Source organism: Panthera onca, chromosome D2 (assembly GCF_046562875.1).
Source record: "Panthera onca isolate mPanOnc1 chromosome D2, mPanOnc1 haplotype 2, whole genome shotgun sequence".
Lineage (NCBI taxonomy): Eukaryota > Metazoa > Chordata > Mammalia > Carnivora > Felidae > Panthera > Panthera onca.
The window spans coordinates 54911847-54933280 of record NC_138349.1 but is presented as its reverse complement, the minus strand read 5'-3'; the positions used below and the strand labels follow the sequence as shown (position 1 = coordinate 54933280).

At 39.4% G+C, this 21434-nt stretch overlaps 1 protein-coding gene and 1 non-coding gene across 8 annotated transcripts in view; one reads left to right on the top strand and one right to left on the bottom strand.

The window, feature by feature from the left end:
• Positions 1-21434, bottom strand: part of ASCC1 (activating signal cointegrator 1 complex subunit 1) — a 112306-nt gene that overhangs the window by 16878 nt on the left and 73994 nt on the right. For 6 of the 7 annotated variants that reach the window (XM_078434348.2, XM_078434352.2, XM_078434351.2 and 3 more), the window contains exons 8-9: positions 16707-16831; positions 11048-11133 (exon numbers count right to left, since the gene is read on the bottom strand). In XM_078434348.2, coding sequence (XP_078290474.2) covers positions 11048-11133; positions 16707-16831 — 211 coding nt within the window. The remainder of the gene's footprint in view (positions 1-11047; positions 11134-16706; positions 16832-21434) is intronic. The other variant, XM_078434353.2, reaches the window with a different exon arrangement.
• Positions 16451-16557, top strand: LOC132685722 (U6 spliceosomal RNA). Its single transcript, XR_009613291.1, has one exon. It is a non-coding gene; the product is annotated as a U6 spliceosomal RNA (small nuclear RNA).

The following is a 21434-nucleotide window of genomic DNA, read 5'->3' as shown; positions in this document are numbered from 1 at the left end:
CGTCCAACTCTGGCTCAGGTCATGATCCTGCGGTTTGTGAATTCAAGCCCCGCATCGGGCTCTGTGCTGACAGCTGAGAGCCTGGAGTCTGCTTCGGACTGTGTTTCCCTCTCTCTCTGTCCCTCCCTTGCTCATGCTTTCTCTTTCTCTCTCTCTCTGTCAAAAATAAATAAACATTGGGGCGCCTGGGTGGCTCAGTCGGTTAAGCGTCCGACTTCAGCTCAGGTCACGATCTCGCGCTCTGTGAGTTCGAGCCCCACGTCGGGCTCTGGGATGATGGCTTAGAGCCTGGAGCCTGCTTCCGATTCTGTGTCTCCCTCTCTCTCTGCCCCTCCCCTGTTCATGCTCTGTCTCTCTCTGTCTCAAAAATAAATAAACGTTAAAAAAAAAAAAATTAAAAAAAAAAAACAAACATTAAAAAAAAAGCCAGAAACAAAAGGGCAAAATATTGTATGATTCCTCTTATATGAGACACCTACAGTAATCAAATCCATAGAGCCAGAAAGTGAAATGGTGGGTACCAGGGAAAGAGGGGAGGAGAAGATGAGTACTTCCTGTTTAGTAGGTACAGAGTTTCAACTGGGATGATAAAAAAGTTCTGGAGATGGATGGTAGTGGTGATTGCACCATGTGAATTGCACTTAATGCCACTAAATTATACACTAAAATTGGTTAAAATGGGAAATCTCCTATCATGTATGTTGTACCACAACTTAAAAAAACCACAACGGGACACTTGGGTCGCTTAGCCAGTTAAGCGTCCAACTTCGGCTCAGGTCACGATCTCTCAGTTCATGAGTTCAAGCTCCACCTCAGGCTTGCTGCTGTCAGCACAGAGCCCACTTCGGATCCTCTGTCTCCCTTTCTCTCTGCCCCTCCCCAGTTTGTGCTCTCTCTCAAAAAAAATAAATAAACATTAAAAAAAAAAAACAAACAACTACAATGGACCGCAAATGAACTATAACACAACTCACTAAGTTTGTGATATATACCCCAAGTGATATGACTGGATCCCTAGAAATGAGTACATAAAAGAGATTACTATTTCCCACAATGAAAACAAGCACCCTGTTCAAAGAGTTCACAGGAATGTAATTGGAGGGACAAAAGACAATTATTTATTCTCCCTCCCCCAATACACCGAGCGTCTAGCTTAGTGTTTTATATTTAGTAGGTATTCAAGAAGATATTTTCTACTGTCATTGTCTTTGCCAAACCATGGCCTAGATCTTGTCATTGTGCAGTCAGACCCTTCCAAACCCATCATTCCCTGCCTGAGCCAAGACAACACATACAAGTATTCCAGCACCAGTGCAAAGATGAATAACCAATAAGCATAAATTCAAGAGAGTGAAAAACCATGTACGAACAGACAGCAACAGACCAGAGAAGGTGCATTTTTCTAGAATGGATGTTGGCTTTGTCGAAAATCAGCCAAATGCTTCTCTTCCAGTTTCATTTCAATGATGGTTTCACCTCACTGACAATCTTGTCTTTGCTTGCCCCCATTAATGATTTAAGACTTCGCTTTCCAAGCAAAGTGATACATAAACAAAGGCAGAGGAAAAGTTATGGTAAAATACTACTTAGGACAAGACATTGTCCCAAAATATGCATCTTCCCCATCCCCTGGCTCCCACCCCAACCCAACAGCCTAAAATAAGACTATGTAAAACTAAACTAAAGCATTCCAAATTGCACTTTTCTTTTACCTCTGATGCCTGAAAAAACTGTCCCATCACCTGTCAGAAGTATTTCATTTCTTTTCAAGTACAGTATGTTATTTCTATTACTAGTAAAATATGAAAAAGCCTCTAACGATTTCCTGCAATCTCCCATTTTCATGAGTTTTGTTTTCAACCGTCAAGAACAGGAGCACCTGGGTGGCTCAGTCAGTTAAGCCTCTGACTCTTGATCTTGGCTCAGGTCATAATCTCACACGTCAGTGAGTTCAAGCCCTACATTGGGCTCTGCACTAATGGCCCAGAGCCTGCTTGGGATTCTGTCTCTCCTTCTCTCTGCCCCTCCCCTGCTTGTGCTCTCTCTCTCTCAAAAAATAAATAAATGTTAAAAAAAAAAAATGAATGAAGGCAGAGCCATATTTTATCACTAACTGCAAAATAATAGTGGCTGTATTTTGGCAAGATATCTTGTCCCAGGCTTGTTCTCAAACCCCAATTTTTCTGATATTCATGCTAATTATAAAATCAGCACAATTTACTTACAAGTGCAATGCTCTTTATTTTTCATTCAATAATTTTTATTAAAATATTCTGTAATAAGGCATAAATAAAACTGTTAAAGAAATCATTGTTTGTCTTTCAAGTTAATGAATGTATACCACAGAGAAATATAAAATTAGTTTTGGATGTATTCTGAAATAAAAGGAGGTTAAGTGTAAATTCAAGTTCATTATGATCTGTATCAGCTGAATCTTGCTATATGGAGTACTAAAGTTGCAATCAAATTTAATTGAAAAATGAACTTCACTTATTAACAGAAGATTACAAGTATGAGCTATAGGTATATTTAATTTGGGACTCTCTTTTTCTTGAATTTAGTAAACTCATTTTTTTAAGTGTTTATTTTTGAGAGAGAGAGAGAAAGAATGAGAACGAGCAGGGGAAGGGCAGAGAGAGAGGGATACAGAGGATCTGAAGCAGGCTCCACGCTGACAGTAGTGAGCCCCATGTGGGGCTTGAACTTACGAATCGAGAGATCATGACTTGAGCCAAAGTTGGATGCTCAATTGACTGAGCCACACAGATGCCCCTAGTAAACTCATTTTAAAAAAGAAACAAACATTTGTTAGAAAATATTCGAGTAGATAGAAATTCAATAGGATTGACTATTAACTAAATATGACATAGTTAGTATATCTTGAGGGTCTATTAAATATGAGCATCACATCTAATCATAAAGCAGGAAGTTGTGTTGGGTGGAATAAAAGAAAATTAAACTACACTCTAAACACCATGTAGGTGTCAGCAAAGTTTTTCCATAAAAGGCAAGATGTCCATATGGTGTCTGTCACAACTACTGAACTCTGGCACTGTGGCACAAAAGCAGTCAGTGCATGAACAAATGAGGATGGCTGTGTTCCAATAAAAATCTTATTTATGGACCCTGACATCTGAATTTTATATAATTTTTACATGTCCTCAAGTATTGCTCTTCTTCTGATTTTTTTTTCAACCATTAAAAAATATGAAAAACATTCACAGTTTGAGGGCCATGTGCAAAACAGGTGGCAGGACATATTTGGCCCTTGGACTGTAGTTTGCTGGCCCCTGCTCTAAGCGTTTACAATCTCATGTATGGGGTAAAACTATCTCCTTTGGCAAACAAAAACTCTTTTTCATCTCCTCTTCTAAAATCTGATTCCTGTAAAAAAAACAGTTTTAGTCAGTCCAGAAAAGCTTCCTGAGTGGTTGCCAGGGACAGGAACATTGCTCAACACTGGGGAGCACATGACAGGTCTCTGCACAATCAAAGTAAGGAGAGGGGGAAGAGCGTCATCAACCATTAGGGAGGATGTAGTATCTGTACGTGAAGAATGAGTAGAATTTGCACAGAACAAGACTGCAGTTAAGAGAAAAACAGAGATAAGGACAAAACCTTAGAAAGTAGCCCTACAAGGCAGTGAATGTTTAAAAAAAAAAAAAAAAGTAGATTCACTGGCACAGTAGACACCAGGAGAGCCAATTGCCACTGAAGCCAAGAGAAGAGAACATTTGAAGGAGAAAAGCACTTAATACTCTCAATGTGGTTACTGGAAAAAAGTAAAAGTGGGTCAAGGCACTGAACAAAGAGGGACTACTGGTGACCTTTACAGTGCTGTTTCAGTTCAACAATAGAGGTGAGAGATAGGTTTCAGGGAATTACATAGGGAATACTTTGAAAGGGATGACAGCAGGGAGAATGAAATGAAATGGAACTCTCATTTCTTAAAACAAAAGCATTCTAATGAAAGATGCCACTATCTTCCTAGTAGCTTGTTCTAATATGAAACATTCTAATCAGAAAATTGCTCCTTATGTTAAATTTTTATGCCCTTTGAAATCAAATGGCCCAATTTTTGCAGCAAGATCAACAATTAATAAAAGCTGCATCTATTCTAAACACTGAAACAAAACACGGCTAAGATTTCAACTCTTCTCGAAGGTGGTTATTAAAAATACAGCAAATGGCTAGCATCCTATTCCCCTCCTATGTGCACGTCTGTCTTTCCTACATTTAGAAATTTTTATTCTGACAGTTTCAGAGCAAAGTTATAAGAATAATAAAAAGAATTCCTGGATACCTTTTATCCTCCTTTTTTTTTTTTAATCATCTACTTTAAGAAAAGCATACTTTAGCTGAATTTTGTTTTGTTTTTTTGTTCTTTGTAATGTAGCTATTGCCAACAAATTTCAGTCATTCAGTTTAATAACTGCTGGGGCCCAAGCACTTTAGTTAATTAAGGCTGTCCGTTTTGTTGTGCATGATGCAGTCATAGGTTGTAGGAAAGAAAAGTACGGTATAAGCTCACTTCACAAAACTCCTGTTTCGAATTCACGTGTCTTTCATCAGCTCTGCTCCATTTGCACTCTTCTCTCCTGGGACTTGGGACTAGATGCACGTTGGATCTTCTCGCTCTATCCTACAGGTCTCTTATCCTCTCAGCTCTAATTTTTACCTTTCCCTCTGTCCATGCAACGTTCTGGAGGATTTCTTCTGACCTTCCAGTTCACTGCATCTCTTTCTCTCTGTCTACGTTACTGCTGAGCTCCTAATTTCAATTACTGCATTTTCCAGCTCTAGCATTTCTATTTGGTTTAAAAAACTGCTACGTCACTTTGCTTTTGTAACAGTTCCCAATTACCTGATAACATTTTAAGCTTGGCTTTTATTCCTTTGAACACAGGAAGCATAGTTGTTTTTAGTCTGAGTCTGATGACTCCAGCATGTCGTGTCTGAGTTTTGGATGTCTGTTTGCTTACAGAGAGTGGTCTCCTCGGATGCCTCGCTATCTCTGTGTACTGGCCATTTTGGGGGGAGTGGAAAGTTCCTTGGAGGGATGTTAGTAGGTGGAGGGTGATGAAACTGTCTTCTGGAGAGGATTTTTCTTTGCAACTCCCAAGTGCCTGGGGGCAACACCAGAGTAGAGCCTCCTTCATCCAAGTTCAAGAACAGTCTCTCTATTGTCTCCTTTTAGAATCTTTTTTTTTTCAATTTTTTAACTTTTTTTTTTTTTTTTTTTTTTTGAAGTGGGGAAGGGGCAGAGAGAGGGAGACAGAGGACCCGAAGCAGGCTCCACTCTGTGAGCTCAGAGCCTGATGTGGGGCTCAAACTCGTGACTATGAGATCATGACCTGAGCCGAAATCAAGAGTCGGCCACCTAACGGACCGAGCCATCCAGGAGCTCCCTCCTTTTAGAATCTTAATTTTTGCACTGTTTGAGGATCCTCTGTGTCATATTTTCCCCTCATATTTTCTATCTCTTCACCTTTGCCATTTTCTTAACTCTATCTTCCAATCCTTAATTGAGTGTGTGTGTGTGTGTGTGTGTGTGTGTGTGTGTTGTGTGTGAGTGTATATAATTTCCACGGATTCTCTTATTCTCTAAATGACCTTTTCCACATCTTAACTTGACGAGTCAAATTCTTCAGAAAGTTGTATGTTTGCTCCTCTAACATGTTTCCTACTTCACATGATTATCACGAATAATGTGACTGTTTTCAATGCTATGGACAAAACTATTACAAACTATCTGTGTGTCCAAGGGAACTGAACTTAGTATCATAAGTGTATAAGCATAAATAGCTTAGAGAGGAAGCGATGTCTGTTTAGTGATTTTACTTACCTAAATAAGATTAAAATTTCAAGTCACAGAAAAAAAAAAAAACGTCAAATCACAGAGACAGCAGTTAGTAAAAACAACACCATACTTAACGGTGGTTATGAGAGAGAATAACTTTAGGCCACATTCAATTTGCTGTTATTTATCCTGATATAATAGTGCAGGGGAACAAGTAGTGATAGACTCTCAAGGAAAGTATTTCTGAAAGAGCAGTTTTGAAGAAAAAAAATTCTAAACAGCCATGTGACTAAGAAGTAATTTTCAATCACAGTATATAATATGGCTGAATACTGAGCTGGATAATGAAAGACACAATGTTTTCTTCCTTAGAAATAATAGTTTCTAAATATTAGTCTTTCTTTGTAGTCATTAATACATATAAAATTTAAGAACGTTCCATGCCCAACGTGGGGCTTGAACTCATAACCCTGAGATTAAGAGTTGCATCATGCTCCACCAACTGAGCCAGCCAGGTGCCCCTCGTATCTTTTTTTTTTTTTTTTTTTTTTATTTCTACATAGTTCCCAGTCTCACATCTCTTCCCCAGAAAAAAACAAAAATGAATTCAGCTTTTCAATAGTCTTCTAATACTTTGAAACAAAGTAATCATTCAAAACAAGAATGTTCACTGAGAGTGTTTAAGAATTTAATTGTGCATTTGTTACCTAAGGAGAAACTAAAGAGTTGGCCAGGGAGGGACATGGGGGATATGTTCTACTTTTTGACCTTGTTAGTAGTTATACTGTTCATGATTATTTGTTAAATGTATATGTATGTTTCATGCACTGTTCTATGTATATGTTTTACCAAAAAAAGATAAAATATTTTTAAACAGCTTCCTTAAGTAAATTAAATAAATCTCTCATTTAAATTTATTCATTCTAACTGTCCTTTTTTAAAAAGAGGTTAAGGGACAGAGATGGAACAAAAGCAAAAATGAATGGAATATTTGAGTTACTCTCATTTATACCTTTCAAGAAAAGCTTCAATGATGCTAGACAGATTTAAAACATATTTTCAAAAATAAAACCACTTTTCAAGTAAAATATTAAAAACCAATATGGCTATTTTTGAGAGAGAGAGAAAGAGAGAGAGAGAGAGAGAGAGAATGAATGAATATGGGAAAAGAGAGAATCTTAAGCAGGCTCCATGCCCATCATGGAGCCCTGATGGAGGGCTCGATCTCATGGTCCTGAGATCATGGCCTGAGCTGAAATCAAGAGTTGGATGCTTAACGTCCTGAACCAATACAGTTACTTTAATGGCACCAATTCCCTCTTTCTCTAAAGATTCCTATATATAAAATGGAAAAGGCACAAATTCATCTCCTTTTTACTTGGTTTATATTTTCCAGGATTTTCAAGTGTCTGAAGAAATGGCACTGTGATGATGTCCTTTGATTCTGGACCTATAGAACTTTCTTTCTATTCTTTCCCAAATACTGTGTCAACTGTGCCTTTATTTGTATGGCATCACCTCCTCTACTAAGTACAACCTAGGACTCTAATATCTCCTCTTCACTGCAGTCAGAAGCTATGCTTTCGAACAGTTAATACTGTACTCCTGTTCAATCTGCTGAGAGCACAGTCTTGGAATAATGATTCTACTGCTTAATGTAGGTTCACAGGCCCCCAAACAGACTGCCATTAAGACCACTTCTCTCTCTGGGGCTGGCAGTTTCTGACTGTTCCACTTGCGAGGGAGCAGTTATTTCTGGCAGTATAGTATGTCTTTAGGTCAGCATGATTTCTCCAATTACAAGTTTATCACTGCCTTATAGATAAACAAATAGCATCTTTGTTCCTATCTCTTAGATTAGAAATAGAAACTGTCTGAGGGGACATTACCCTGTGAATTTGGCCTCGGTCATCTTCATGAGTACATGCTCCTTTCAGAGCTATCTGTCCATCTTCATAAAAACCCATCACAAATACATATGCTCCTTTTCTAATCTGAAAACCACAGGAGAATGATTCTTTTACTTGTCAGTTCAAAGTCCTTCTGCAGGTAAAATTCTTATTTTAGTTATGAATAACCCAATACTGGTCTATTACAGCTGCAACAACTCTCAAAAGAGCCGTACAAAAGAAAAATGTGGCTTCTACCTCCAGAAGACATTAAAGACTTTTTTCTTTCTTATTAAGGCACCCAGAACGCATAATATTACACCAGGCCAAAAGGACCAATTCCCTTCATGGAGGAGAAGAGCAGGTGGCTGTTACTTATTAAATTCTCAGAGCAACGTGCGATGGCTTGCTTTCTCCTTTTGTTTCTCTTTGAATAGTAGATGAAGCTGATTTTTTTCTAAGGCTGCTTCTCACCACCCGCATTCCTGATCCTTGACCTAAGCAGCTGTTAATATGCTACACACATATGCTTGGGCTCCTGAACCACCAATGCAGTTAATCTTTCGGTTTTCTCCACGTCAGTTCCTATCTTGTTAGTGAAATTGAAGTTTTTTTTCTTTCTAAATGTAATCATTTTATCTGATACAAAAACTACATATACAATTCTTTGGTTTTTTGGAATCTTTTTTGTCCCCAAAGGTGTCGGGGCCCATGGGTTCTTATGTTCTAATTGAGAAAGGCATGTTCATTCATGGAAATTCCAAAAGGTGGGCTACCATAGCTACTTCTGCGTTTAGGGGTGGGTAATTGTTGGAGGCCACATATTACCTTTATTCTCAAAGAAAAGTGAATTCCTTTGATTGAATATAGGTGAAAGATTATATTTTCTGCAGTTAATGATTAGAAAGTAAAATATTAGTGTATCAAAAGACACTTTGTTCTAACTATCTGTGTTCAAAGGAACTTTTCCATACCTGTAACCCGCCCCCACCATTTTATATTATAATTGCCTATTAACAGTCTGTACCCCTCAAAGACAGGAAGCTCCTGGAAGACAGGGATTGTATCATAATGACTGTTTTATCTGCAGGGCACATGGTCTGGCAGATGGTATATAGCCAATAAGTATTTCTGCTGGTGTTGGTGTTACATTCAATTCAACGTCTAATTCTTAATTAGCCACAGTTTTAGACTAACTGGCATACACCATTGCCCCAACATTTATGAAACAACTTCTAATCAGACATTATTACAGTTCAAACAGATACGCCAAACTGCAAAAACCTAATGATATCTACCTAAACACTGAGCTTCTTTATGGGAGGCAGCAGAGACAATGCTAACTTGTGATTTGAATCTTTTTGCTCTCATTTCAGACTCAGCTACTAACGATCGGTAATCTTTGGCCAGCCACTTTAATTATGTTGGATCTTGTGCCCTTAGAAATTAAAGTGGGAAACTGGATTAAGTAGTCTGTAAGTCCCTAGCTGAGCCCAGCTTTGAGACTGTGATGAGGCACCAACCAGTTAGGGTACTACTAACATAGCAAGCCCTTGTTAACACTAGAGGGAGCTGCACCCATGCCATCACTGGGGTGGATAGGAAGATTTCAAGGCAAAGCATCTTTAAATTGGAAGATGGACTTTTCAGAATGAGAGGAATTAAGTATTAGGTGAGACACCCATACTGTTCATACAGCCACTGCACAGGCTTTCTGCCATGACCTCCCTCTTGCTGATGTCAAAGTGCCTCACACTTGACTTTGATCAGCATACGGTCTGAGCTCTAATTCGGATTCCAAAAGAACCAAGACAGCTTGAGTCATTCCTACAGATTTCTTTCCCCATTCAGTCTACTTTTCTTTCCTAATCAAACTAACAACAATGACAAAAAAAGCAAAATAACTAATGCTATTATTGGAAAAGGCCCAGAAAATGAGATAGAGGAAGAAAAAGATTCATATCACACTGAAGATGTGGCCTGGGAAAATCAGTAAATGGCTGCAGAATTCATTAGTAGCTTGCCACTCAAACCAAAGCTACCATAGCTACTTTGAAAACAAGAAAAGTACTCAGAAAGAGGAAAGATATCAAGGAAAGAAGGAATCGACACAGCTCTATAAACTGTAGAAGCCTGAATGCCTGCCTATGAGTGGATGCAGTCATTGCCCTGGTGGGTTCTGTGGTATGAAGTCTGCAGGTGCTGAAGTGAGGTCATGAATTAGAGGTAACTGGATCACATTAGGCATCTGGCAAGAAAAGTGCCAAGTGACCAGATATGGCAATGGAGGATGAGGTGGGGAAGGAAAAAGAAACAGCATTTTTATTTTTTATTATTATTATTTTTTAATGTGTATTTATTTTTGAGACAGAGAGAGACAGAGCATGAGTTGGGGAGGGGCAGAGAGAGAGGGAGACACAGAATCCGAAACAGGCTCCAGGCTCTGAGCTGTCAGCACAGAGCCCGATGCGGGGCTCGAACTCACGAACTGTGAGATCATGACCTGAGCCAAAGTCGGATGCCCAACCAACTGAGCCACCCAGGCGCCCCAAAAGAGCATTTTTAAAGCTAAAGTTTATTCTGAAGTTATATACAGACTCTCTTCCCAACTCTAAAAACCATCCAATGGCTTTGAAAATGTATGACCTAAACCCCTTACAGAACAAGTGAAATGAAGAATTAAAAACCTCTCCATTGTATCAATTTGTTTGTGTTTGCCCAGAGGCACAATGACATGTTAACCTGATAGAGAGGGTATAAATCATGGATATTACAGAATGTGGTCTGTAAGAGAAAGATAAATGCAATCCTGAAGAACCCTTTTTATGGGAATTTCATAGATTACTTTAACACTCAGGAAAGCAAAACCTCAACAGTCAGAGACAGACTGCCTACTTTTCAGACAGAGGCTATTCCTGAGTAAAAACAAATTACAAAACAACTTTAGAGAGCAGTGAGTGAAAAGTCTATTAGAACAAAACAATTCTTTTTCACTTAAAAAATGCAAACTCAGACCTCCAGAGGTAAAATACAAAGTAAAACTCACCACATTAAAATCAACTTATTGCTATGGGTCCAAGTAGTTTAGATACTTGTTTCTTAAATCATCAATTTCAAGTACTCTAATAAGAGACATCACAGCCTCGAGAGATTCAAAAAGATTTCCCTTTTCCTTTAGGACATTAGTTGTTTTTTTGTTTGTTTGTTTGTTTGTTTTTTTAGCCAGCCTTTCAATCAATGATCCTTATGGGAAGCATGAGAAAAATGTACTTTACTGTTAAAAGGAGAACAACTTGTTTTCCTCTCTTATTTTAGGATACATGCCAAAGAATTTCCAATTCACCTGCTATGTACTGACCTTTAAAATGTTTCGGCCATCAAATGATTCTCTTTCCTTGAAGATGTATTTGCCATCCGCTGTGTAGAGATTGTACCTGCCTTCAGCTGTAAATATTTCAAAGACAATATTAGAAGAGAAGCTTGGGTTATATACGTTTGTTTTCTTTTGGGTTTCTACAGGTATAGCTAGCAAAATGTATTACCTGGAAAGTGGTACAGTGGGAGGGAAAAGCAGCAGGCTGAGTCAAGAGGCCCGGTGTCCAGTCTCAGCTCTGTTATCAACTCCATACACATTTATTCATTCAACACTGTCCAAGCACTCGAGGTAGGTTATGTATGTCATTAGCCATAGTCTTTTTTTTTTTTAATTGACCTATAGTGGACATCAGTGTTGTATTCGTTTCAGGTGTACAACACAGTGACTCAACAATTCTATACATTACCCAGCGTTCACCGTGGTAAGTCTAGTCACCATGTGTCATACGCCATCTGTCATACAACATTATTACAATATTATTGACTATATTCCTTCCCCATGTTGTACTTTTCATCTCTGTAAATTATTATTTTTTTAATATTTATTTATTTTTGAGAGAGAGAGAGAGAGACAGCGCAAGAAGGAGAGGGGCAGAGAGAGAGGGAGACACAGACAAGTATCCAAAACAGGCTCTAGGCTCTGAGCTGTCAGCACAGAGCCCGATGTGGGGCTCAAACCCACAAACCGTGAGATCATGACCTGAGCCGAAGTTGGACACTTAACAGACTGAGCCACCCAGGTGCCCCTATTTTATAACCAGAAACTTGTACCTCTTAATCCTCTTCACCTATTTTGCCCACCCCACCTCTCATCAAACCCTCTGGCAACCACTGGTTTGTTCTCTATAGTTATTAGTCGGCTTCTGTTTTTTGTTTGTTTTTTAGATTCCACATATAAGTAAAATCATTGTGGCATTTGTCTTTCTCTGTCTGATTTATTTCACTTTGCATAATACCCTCTAGGTCCATGTATGGTGTCACAAATGGCAAGAATTCATTCTTTTGTATGGCTGAGTCATATTCTGTTGTATATGTATATACAAGTAGACACACACACACACCCACATTTTCTTTATCCATTCTAAAAAAAAGATAAGAAATAACAAGTGTTGGCAAGGACATGAGGAAAAGGGAACCCTCATGCACTGTTGGTGGGAATGTAAACTTGGAGCAAAAGGATGGAGGTTCCTTAAAAAATTAAAAATAGAAGTACCAAACAATCCAGTAATTCCACTTTTGGGTATTTACCCAAAGAAAACGAAAACACTAATTCAAAGATATATACACCCCTATGTTTATTGCAACGTTATTTACAATAGCCAAGATATGGAAGCAGTTAAAATGTCCATCGATAGATGAATGGAGAAAAAGGTGTGGGGTGTGTGTGTGTTTGTGTGCTTGTGTGTATAAAATGAACCATATTCTTAAGCAAATTATGTCTCTTCTATGGACCTCAGTTCATTTACACAGTTACAGGTTAAGATTAGGTATCTCCAAAGGTTCCTTGAAGTCTAAAAGCCCAAGATTTTGTGTAAGCTGCATGCCTTTTAAAATATGTAAAAAAAAAAAAAAAAAAAAAAACAACATACAAAAACTCACACATTAAGTAGTCAAAAGTGCTGGCAACGCTGATTTGGGTTGCAACCAACATGATGTGGGTTGATTTAAGGAACCCCCCCCCCTTGCAAATGAGAAAGCCCCCTTCAGTTCAAAGGTATCTTTACAGACATTCTACACAGAAATGCAGCAAATCTATGACCTTAGCCTCATCAAAGCTATGCTCTAACTCCTTGTGTTAATTTAGCATGCTTATTCTGAAGGACATCCTTGAAATATAGCAGGAAAGAGGATTTCAAAGGGAAGGGATGACAGGTAAGAAAAAGTGAAACACCTGATTCCTATCCCCTTTTCAAGTAAAAATTCATCATACAGAAGAATGCAAGGTATAGAAAATTCAAAGCATCCTTAAGAATTATTTAACCCTCGGAATATTTTCTAAGATATTTACCCTTTCCTGCCTACCAACAGACACTCAAAAGTATTTGTATTGCCACTTTTGAATATGCTCTTTTATTGTATACAGCTATGGAAACTACCAAGTCAGAACTGGTAAAATATGTCCAGAGCGCTAACTCCACGTGCATAATATAAGTTAGCTAACCCACTGGAATTACACACTGGTAACTTCTAACGACAAAGTATTCACTTAATCAAAGATCAATGACAGGTTCAAAATCTGTAAGTAGCACTAGCCATCAGGGAAATGCAAATCAAAACTAAAATGAGATACCACCTCACATCAAAAATGACAGCAATAATCAAAAAGATAGATAGTAACAAGTGTCAGCAAAGAAGGAGAGAAACTGGAACCTTCACACACTGCTGGTAGGAATGTAAAATGGTGCAGACACTTCGGAAAACAGTCTGGCAGCTCCTCAAAAAGTTAAACACTGGTTTACCATATGACCCGAAATTTCACTCTTAAGTATATACCCAAAAGAAGCGAAAATATATGCCCACACAAAAACTTGTATGAAAATGTTCACAGTGGCATTAATCCTAATAGTCAAAAAGAAGAAACAATATAAATGTCCGTCAACTGAGAAATGGATAAGATGTGGTACATCCATATAGTGGATGATTATTTGGCAATAAAAAGGGAATGAGGCATGATACATGTTATCACATGGATGAATCCTGTATGCATTATGCTAAGTGAAAAGAAGCCAGTCACAGAGGATCATATATTGCATGATTCTATTTATACAAAATATCCAGAGAAAAGGCAAATTTATAGGACAGAAAGTGACTGATGGTGTGCAGGACTGCAAGGTGAAGGAGTCACACCGCCAATGGGGTTTCATTTTGGAGTGATGAAAAGTGTTCTAAAATTGATCGTGGTAATGGCTGCGTAACTCTGACTATACTAAAAATCACTGGATTATATGCTTTCAATGAGTGAATCATACAGTATGTGAATTTATCTCAATGAAAGTGTTATATTCAAACTATCTCTAAGTAAGAAAGGATAACTATACCGTGAACACAGAACATTTTCTTACATGAAGCTCTGGTGCTAACTGAATATAAATCTGGATCCACACAATTTAGAAGATACAGGTTCCTGCATAATTCAACTCTTACATGTCAAAAGGTTCGTTAATAATGGAGCATGGTAAGAGCTCCAAAGAAAGATTTAAGGACTAGGACATTTGCAGAACGGACTACTGATGGTATTAAATGTCTCATAAAATACCGTCTGTACCTGCACAGTCCAAATCAGTAGCCACCAGCCATATGTGATTAATTTAATTAATTAAAAGTAATTAAAATGAAAAGTTGACTTTCTCGGTCTCACTAGCCACCTCCAAGTGCTCAATAACTACATGTGGATGGTGGCTACCATACTGGACATTATTTCTATCATCATAGGAAGTACTATTGGATGGTGCTGGATACAATGTATCTTCTGAACCAACGAATCTATTGTATACTCTAGAGCTCTAAAATTCTGTCTTTACATAGTGATGTTAAGATGTACATCACATCAGACGATCTAACTGTGTTTCCAAACTTAAAACTGACCATCCAGAAGAAAATAAATATCAAAAACTCCTTCAAATGTTTGCTCTGGACAAGGTACATACATTTATAAATATGAAGTATTCCAGAAATTTTTTTCCTGAAATTCTACATATTCTTCTGCAATACTATTATCCAAATGAAAGAAACGCATTCCATCAGAACAAGAGCAAGCATAGAGCTTTGGATTCTATGAACTACCCAAATAAGAGTCTATAGGCTTTGACTGAGTCATTTGAGCCATTTTTGATCTCAGTGTTCCCAAAGGTAAAATAGTGATTTATTTAGAAAAACCTTAAATAAAATAGGATCTAACATCACAAAACGCTAGAACTGAAAATTAGCCAGCTACATATCTCTTAGTCCTACAATGGCTCTAACCAAATGGGCTTAATATTAAATGACTTCCACTTGGGATCTTTGGTATATATCTGAGATAAAGAAAAGATGCACAGATGACCTTGAACAATGGGGATAAGGGACAACAACCCCCATGCTGTTGAAAATTCATGTGTAACTCTTGACTCCCCTAAAACTAAATTACTATTGTTGACTAAAAGCCTTACTGATAATATAACCAATTAATACATATTTTGTATATTATATGTATTATATACTATATTCTTATAATAAAGAAAAAAGAAAATATTAAGAAAATCATAAGGAACAGGAAATACATTTATAGTATATACTGCATTTATAGAAAGAATTCCGTGTGTAAGTGAGACCCACACAGTTTAAACCATGTTGTTCAAGGATCAACTGTACTTTGACAAAAAATGGGACACACAAACTGTCCTAAAGTATAAATCTACAAATAGTTTATGGGGTCAAGTCCTGATGGAGATCTCCTCTTCCAACCTAGACTTTCTAAAACCAAGGTCAGGGTCCTAAGCAAAGGAAATAAAACCCATTTCAAATACTTGAATTTGTGGCTCCTGATCAGATAGATGCTGAATGTGCTAGAAAAGCTTTCACTTGCTGGGGAGAGGCAATGGGAAGAAAAGAAGAATCCTTTTTAAATGTAGATTACTGTCCCAAATCAAGGGTTAAAAAACAAGGCATTTGTATATAAAGGCTCAGAATCCATGTGGAAAAATTATTACTGTAATTCAAGGTTCCTCAACTGTGGTGATACTGACATTTCTAGATACTTCTTTATTGAGGTAGGTTGTCCTGTACACTGTAGGGAGTTAAGCAGCATCCCTGGCCTCTACTCACTAGATGCCAGTAGCAAAGCACCCTCAACTCCTTAAATGTGACAACCAAAAACGTCTCCAGACAATCCCAAATGTCCTCAAGGGGGGCAAAATTGCCCCTATTTGAGAACCACTGGTCTAACCTTTACTTTTACTAGCTAATCTTTCTTCCTTCTTTCTTCTTTTCAAAAAAAGTCACCAAACATTGCATGGGACACACTTATACTTTTATTTATTTTTATTTTTTTAAAGTCCCCTCATTTATTTGAAGGGGCAGAGGGACAGAGAGAGAGAGAATCCCAAGCAGGGTCCGCACAGTCAGCACGGAGCCCAACGCGGGGCTCAATCCCACGAAGATCATGACCCAAGCCAAACTCGAGAGTTGGACACTTAACCAACTGAGACACCCAGGCACCTCTGGGACACACTTATATTAAAATAATTATTCACTGTTTACCTAAATTCACCTGGGCATCCTGTATTTCTATTTGCTAAATCTGGCAATGCTATGGGCAACAGAAATCAAAGATCTAGAATGTCATGGTCCCATGCTAGATATGTCTCTGCCCACTTCCACTGTGCTCATCAAAACAACTCAAAGGTTTGTGCTCGCTTTGGCAGCACATACACTAAACCTGGAACGACACAGAGAAGATGAGCACGGCCCCTGCGCAAGGGTGATGCGCAGATTCGTGAAGCTTCCATATTAAAACAACAAAACCAAAAAACAAAAAAAAACAACTCAAAGGTTCAAAAAAAGATATACCAGAGGCTCTTTGATAGCCCATTTTGTTTGAACCCCAGGGATATCAAAAGGCCTTACTGATCACAAACTATGCTACAGTTCTATGTGGGACTTACCATTGGGGTCCTTCCTGAATAGAGTGTTCATGACTGTAGCATGGAGTTTCACACTATTCCACTCTTTCACTATTAGTCCAGATGCCTGAAAACGTTCCAGCACTCGATTGACTAATTCTTGCAGCCTGGAGCAATTGAAGACAGAAGTATAAAAATCTTAGTAAAGTCCTAAATCCCTGATTACTGATTGAACATTTACAGAGTATCTGCTTTGGGCCAATCACTGTACAGGACCGTGCGTAAGAGGACGGAGAGAAAAGGCACGTGGTGCTCACAGCCTTATGGAGCAGATGGAGATGGAAACCAAAAACGGCAATATATCATGGTGAGTGTTAAGGGAGGGATCAACCGTACATGGAGAGGGCCAGGTTTTCACAGGAGGTTTAAACATGACCTTGAAGCTTAGCATCTTGGGACAGGGCTCAAGAAGCCAGGCTCAACAGAGACATGCCTAAAAGGAAGCGCCTTATTGCTTCATCCCGTCACAGAACCTAAAGCTACCACGTGGGCAATATGTTTCTGCCAGGATCAAAGAAGGTCTGGCACAACTCTTAAGACATTTGCTCACTGGGAAAGAGCACGCACTGTGAAGATCCCCATAGCCTTGGACACCATCTCAGTGTTTCACTGAGGCTGAAGCATAGTACCCATGAAGACAACTATAGGAAAATCCATGGGCTGCGTGACCATTCCTCATGTGGACTCCAGGTAGCTCGAAGCAGTAAGGGTTCTGCAGTGGTTGTGTTCTATCTCGGCAACGGCCATTCACTCTAGCACCTCCACCAGAAACAATGCTTGCACAGAAGTTTTCATTCTATGCAGGTGTTTTGCTCAACAGCTTGAAGAACTTCCTTTAACACTTCTTGTAAGGCTATTCTAGTGGTGATGAACTCTTCGGCTTTTGTCTGCCTGGAAAACTCTTTTCTCTCTCCTTCAGTTCTGAAGAACGGCTTTGTTGATTGTGCCGACAAGAGGGGTCAGCATCCCAGCAAGTGTGTGGTGAGCAGGCCTCGGGAAGCAGCCATCTTCTGTGACCACCCACTCATCTGATGGGAAAATGCAGCCTGTGGTTTCTACATCATGTGCCAAAATGTCCACTCTGAGACTGAGGCAGCTGTCACTGGACATGTGCCGAGTCCATATCAAAAGACAGAGCAGTGCACCTGGTGGCAAGTGCAGGGAGCAGCCTGCACCTTCAACCCTTCCTCAGCCACCCCTGAGATTAGTGCTGATCCTGACATCCCTGGCCCAAAATAATCTCCCATTCGTCACTAGCGTACTAATGAACAATAGACTTCACATTTTTTGTATTTCACATTTTTAGATGTGCCGGTAAGAGTCTTTTGGGTCAAACATCACCTCTTTTCCTGGATACAAGTAGCCCTGAGAACCTTAGAGAGTTTGGGAATCTTCCATTGCTTCTTGGGCCATGGCCCAAGTGTAATGGCCCACAGTGTAAGCACTGTGGCCAGCGAGCAGAGCTAGACAGGTTCGCTTTATGTGAGATATGGGCCAAACCCACCTGTGTGGCCCATTTTGTGGCCCATCTTGCCTCAGGCAGAATACTCTGGCTACAGCAACTCAGTTGCTTGAGGTCTGTCTCCAAGTGGACGGCAGCCTCTAGTACCCCTACCCTCCAGTGACCTTTCACTCATTTAGACGTGGGCAAAACAACTCTTTTTGCTTGCACTGCATACACTGCAGCAAGAGGAAGCTACGTCCCCCAGAAACTGACTCGGGAACACAATTATCTTCCCTTTCATGGTTTGCAGGTTCCAAAGTTCCGAATGAATCTTCTTAAAATTCTAAGTTCTTTATCTTGTGTGTTTTTTTTAATGAAATACTATCCATGAACCAAAACATATTTGTAAATGAGTAAACCATAATTAACATTATTATTTATACTAATAATAATAAATTATAATCATAAATACTCATGTCCCATCCACCAAACTTCAGAACTAGAACACAGGGCTGGCACTAGGGTGAAGCAAGTGAGGAAATTACTTTGGGCACAAAATTTAAGAGGGTGCCAAAAAATGCAGTAACCTAAATAAACCATACAGTTTATTTTTTTATTAATTTATTATTTTAAAGTTTATTTATTTTGAGAGAGAGAGAGTGAGCACACGTGTGCAAGAGTGGGGGAGGTGCAGAGAGAGAAGGAGAAAGAGAGAATCCCAAGCAGGCTCCATGCTGTCAGCGCAGAGCCCAATGTGGGACTCGAACTCAAGAACCACGAGGTGATGACCTGACCAGAAATCAAGAGTTGGACACTTAACTGACCAAGCCACCCAGGTGCACCCATGTGGTTTTTTTTTTTTAAGATTTTATTTTATTTTGGAGAGAGAGTGTGAACATGTGAGTGGGGGAGGGGCAGAGAGAGAGAGGGAGAGAGAGAATCCCAAGCAGCCTCCACGCCCCAGCGCAAAGCCCAACATGAGGCTTAATCTCATGACTGTGAGACCATGACCTGAACTGAAATCAAGAGTTGGATGCTTAACCTACTGAGTAACACAGGTGCCCCAATAAATCATGTTTTAATGCAATATTTTTAAAAATCAAAATTAATTCAAAAAAAAAAAAAACTCACGATGAACGGAGTCTCAAAATTTTGAATGAAGTTGGGGCCAGTACTGCCGAGTCTTCCCTTTGCGTCAGGATCCAGTGTGGCCGGCATGGGGTAGAACGTTACACAACACACCGGTCACTCAGGATGCTCCAGGCTCTGGAGACCCTAGGGACCTGCTGCCCCATGACCTCAGCACTCCTCAACATGCACATTTTCTTACCAGGCTTCCTCCACTGAGCGGCTTGACAACTGCCACCTCTGTGCCTTCTGTTCCCTGGGCTACAGTTTCCACCTATGCAGATCCTTCCAGGCCCAACTCAAATCCCACTCTTCCATGAAGCCTTTCTAACCACCCTAACACCCCCACTCCCCCGTATCTGTGAGCAGTGACTCTGCCCTTCTCTGAAATGCTGCTCCACTTACGTGTGCTTTCCTTAGCATTCTCAGTGACAGTCCCTTGCTATTTCAAGTCTGTCTGTCCTGTTCCTCTACTAGATTATATGCTCAAGAGCATGTTGTATTTGTTTTGTATCTTCCAGTGCACCATTATACTTGACTTTCAGTAACTACTGGCTGTGATTGGTTAACTGATGCATGTGACTGATTAAAAAGTGAGAAGTGAATGTAAAAAATAAAATAAATGAGGTCTTGAAGTATCGCTGAAGATTTGCAGATAAAACCAGTGAAGGAAGGACACTTCAAGCAGAAGAAACAGCGTGTGCAAAGATGCCAAGGCATGCACGATCACATCTTATTTGGAAAACTGATTACTGAATATAGCTATAGCAGAGAATGAGGGAAAAAGAACAGTGGAGATGAGCTTGATATAAGTAGTGGCTGGACCATCAGAAGCCACGGAGATTTTAAAAAAGAGAACGATGTGGTCAGATGTCCATTTCTGAAAGCTGACTCTAGCAGAGTAGAAAACACTTTAGAAGGAGAAGAGACCAGAGGTACAGAAGTCAACTAGAGTGGTAGTATCAAGCACTATTCTAAGCACTTGAGATCTGTTAACACGTTTAATCCTCGCAATGAATTATTATCCCCATTTTACCAATGAGGAAACTGAGGCACAGACAAGTTATAAAACTTGACCAAAAAAGGGGCGCCTGGGTGGCGCAGTCGGTTAAGCGTCCGACTTCGGCTCAGGTCGCGATCTCGCGGTCCGTGAGTTTGAGCCCCGCGTCAGGCTCTGGGCTGATGGCTCAGAGCCTGGAGCCTGTTTCCGATTCTGTGCCTCCCTCTCTCTCTGCCCCTCCCCCGTTCATGCTCTGTCTCTCTCTGTCCCAAAAATAAATAAAAAACGTTGAAAAAATTTAAAAAAAAAAAAACAAAAAAAAAAACAACTTGACCAAAATCATATTAACTAATTGGTGGCAGACCCCAAATCAGAATCCATGCTGTGTGGCTTCCGAGTACGTGCCTTAAGGACTGCGCTATAAAGGGGGAAAGGATGAAAACAACTTTGTCCCCACATTCCTAAAGGAAAAATAAAAATCTATTCACACTGCACAGAACTCTAATTTTACAGTTAGCTGATTCAATTAATTGTGCATGTGGATCTCCAAGCAAAGACCTACATTATTTCGGGTCTAAAGTTTCTGATGAACTAACACCATGACGGAACAATAAGGTTTTGAAATACTTCTGAACGCTACAACATAACTTAAGTCTGAATATAACCAAGGACTTCAAAATCTACCTCAATTACAAATCACAGCAGAATGATGCCCTTCTTTTCTCTCCCCTCTATTAAAGAAAAAGAAGTGAATAGGGAGTTCAACTAGACAGAAACAGGGAGCAAGAAATATTAGAGGAAGGAAATTAAACAGACTAAATGAAAGAAACCAATTTCCAGCTCTTTCTGGAAAATTAAGATTTCTGTCCAATTCAAGACTTATTAGGACTTTGAAGGAACTAAAGTCCTTTAAAAAGTTCTAGTCTAACCTCTCATTTTATGCAAGAGGAGTAAAGCACAGACAGACAGACTGAGCTGCTCCCAGTCAGGACAGAGACCAGAATCCAAGTCGGTTCTGCTGTTATCAATTCACTGTGCATTCCACAAAGGCTGGCTCTTTATCTTATCCCCTGTTTCACCCTGGCACCTAAATTAATGCCTAATTGACACATAATCAGTTCTCAGTCAAGAGCTGTTG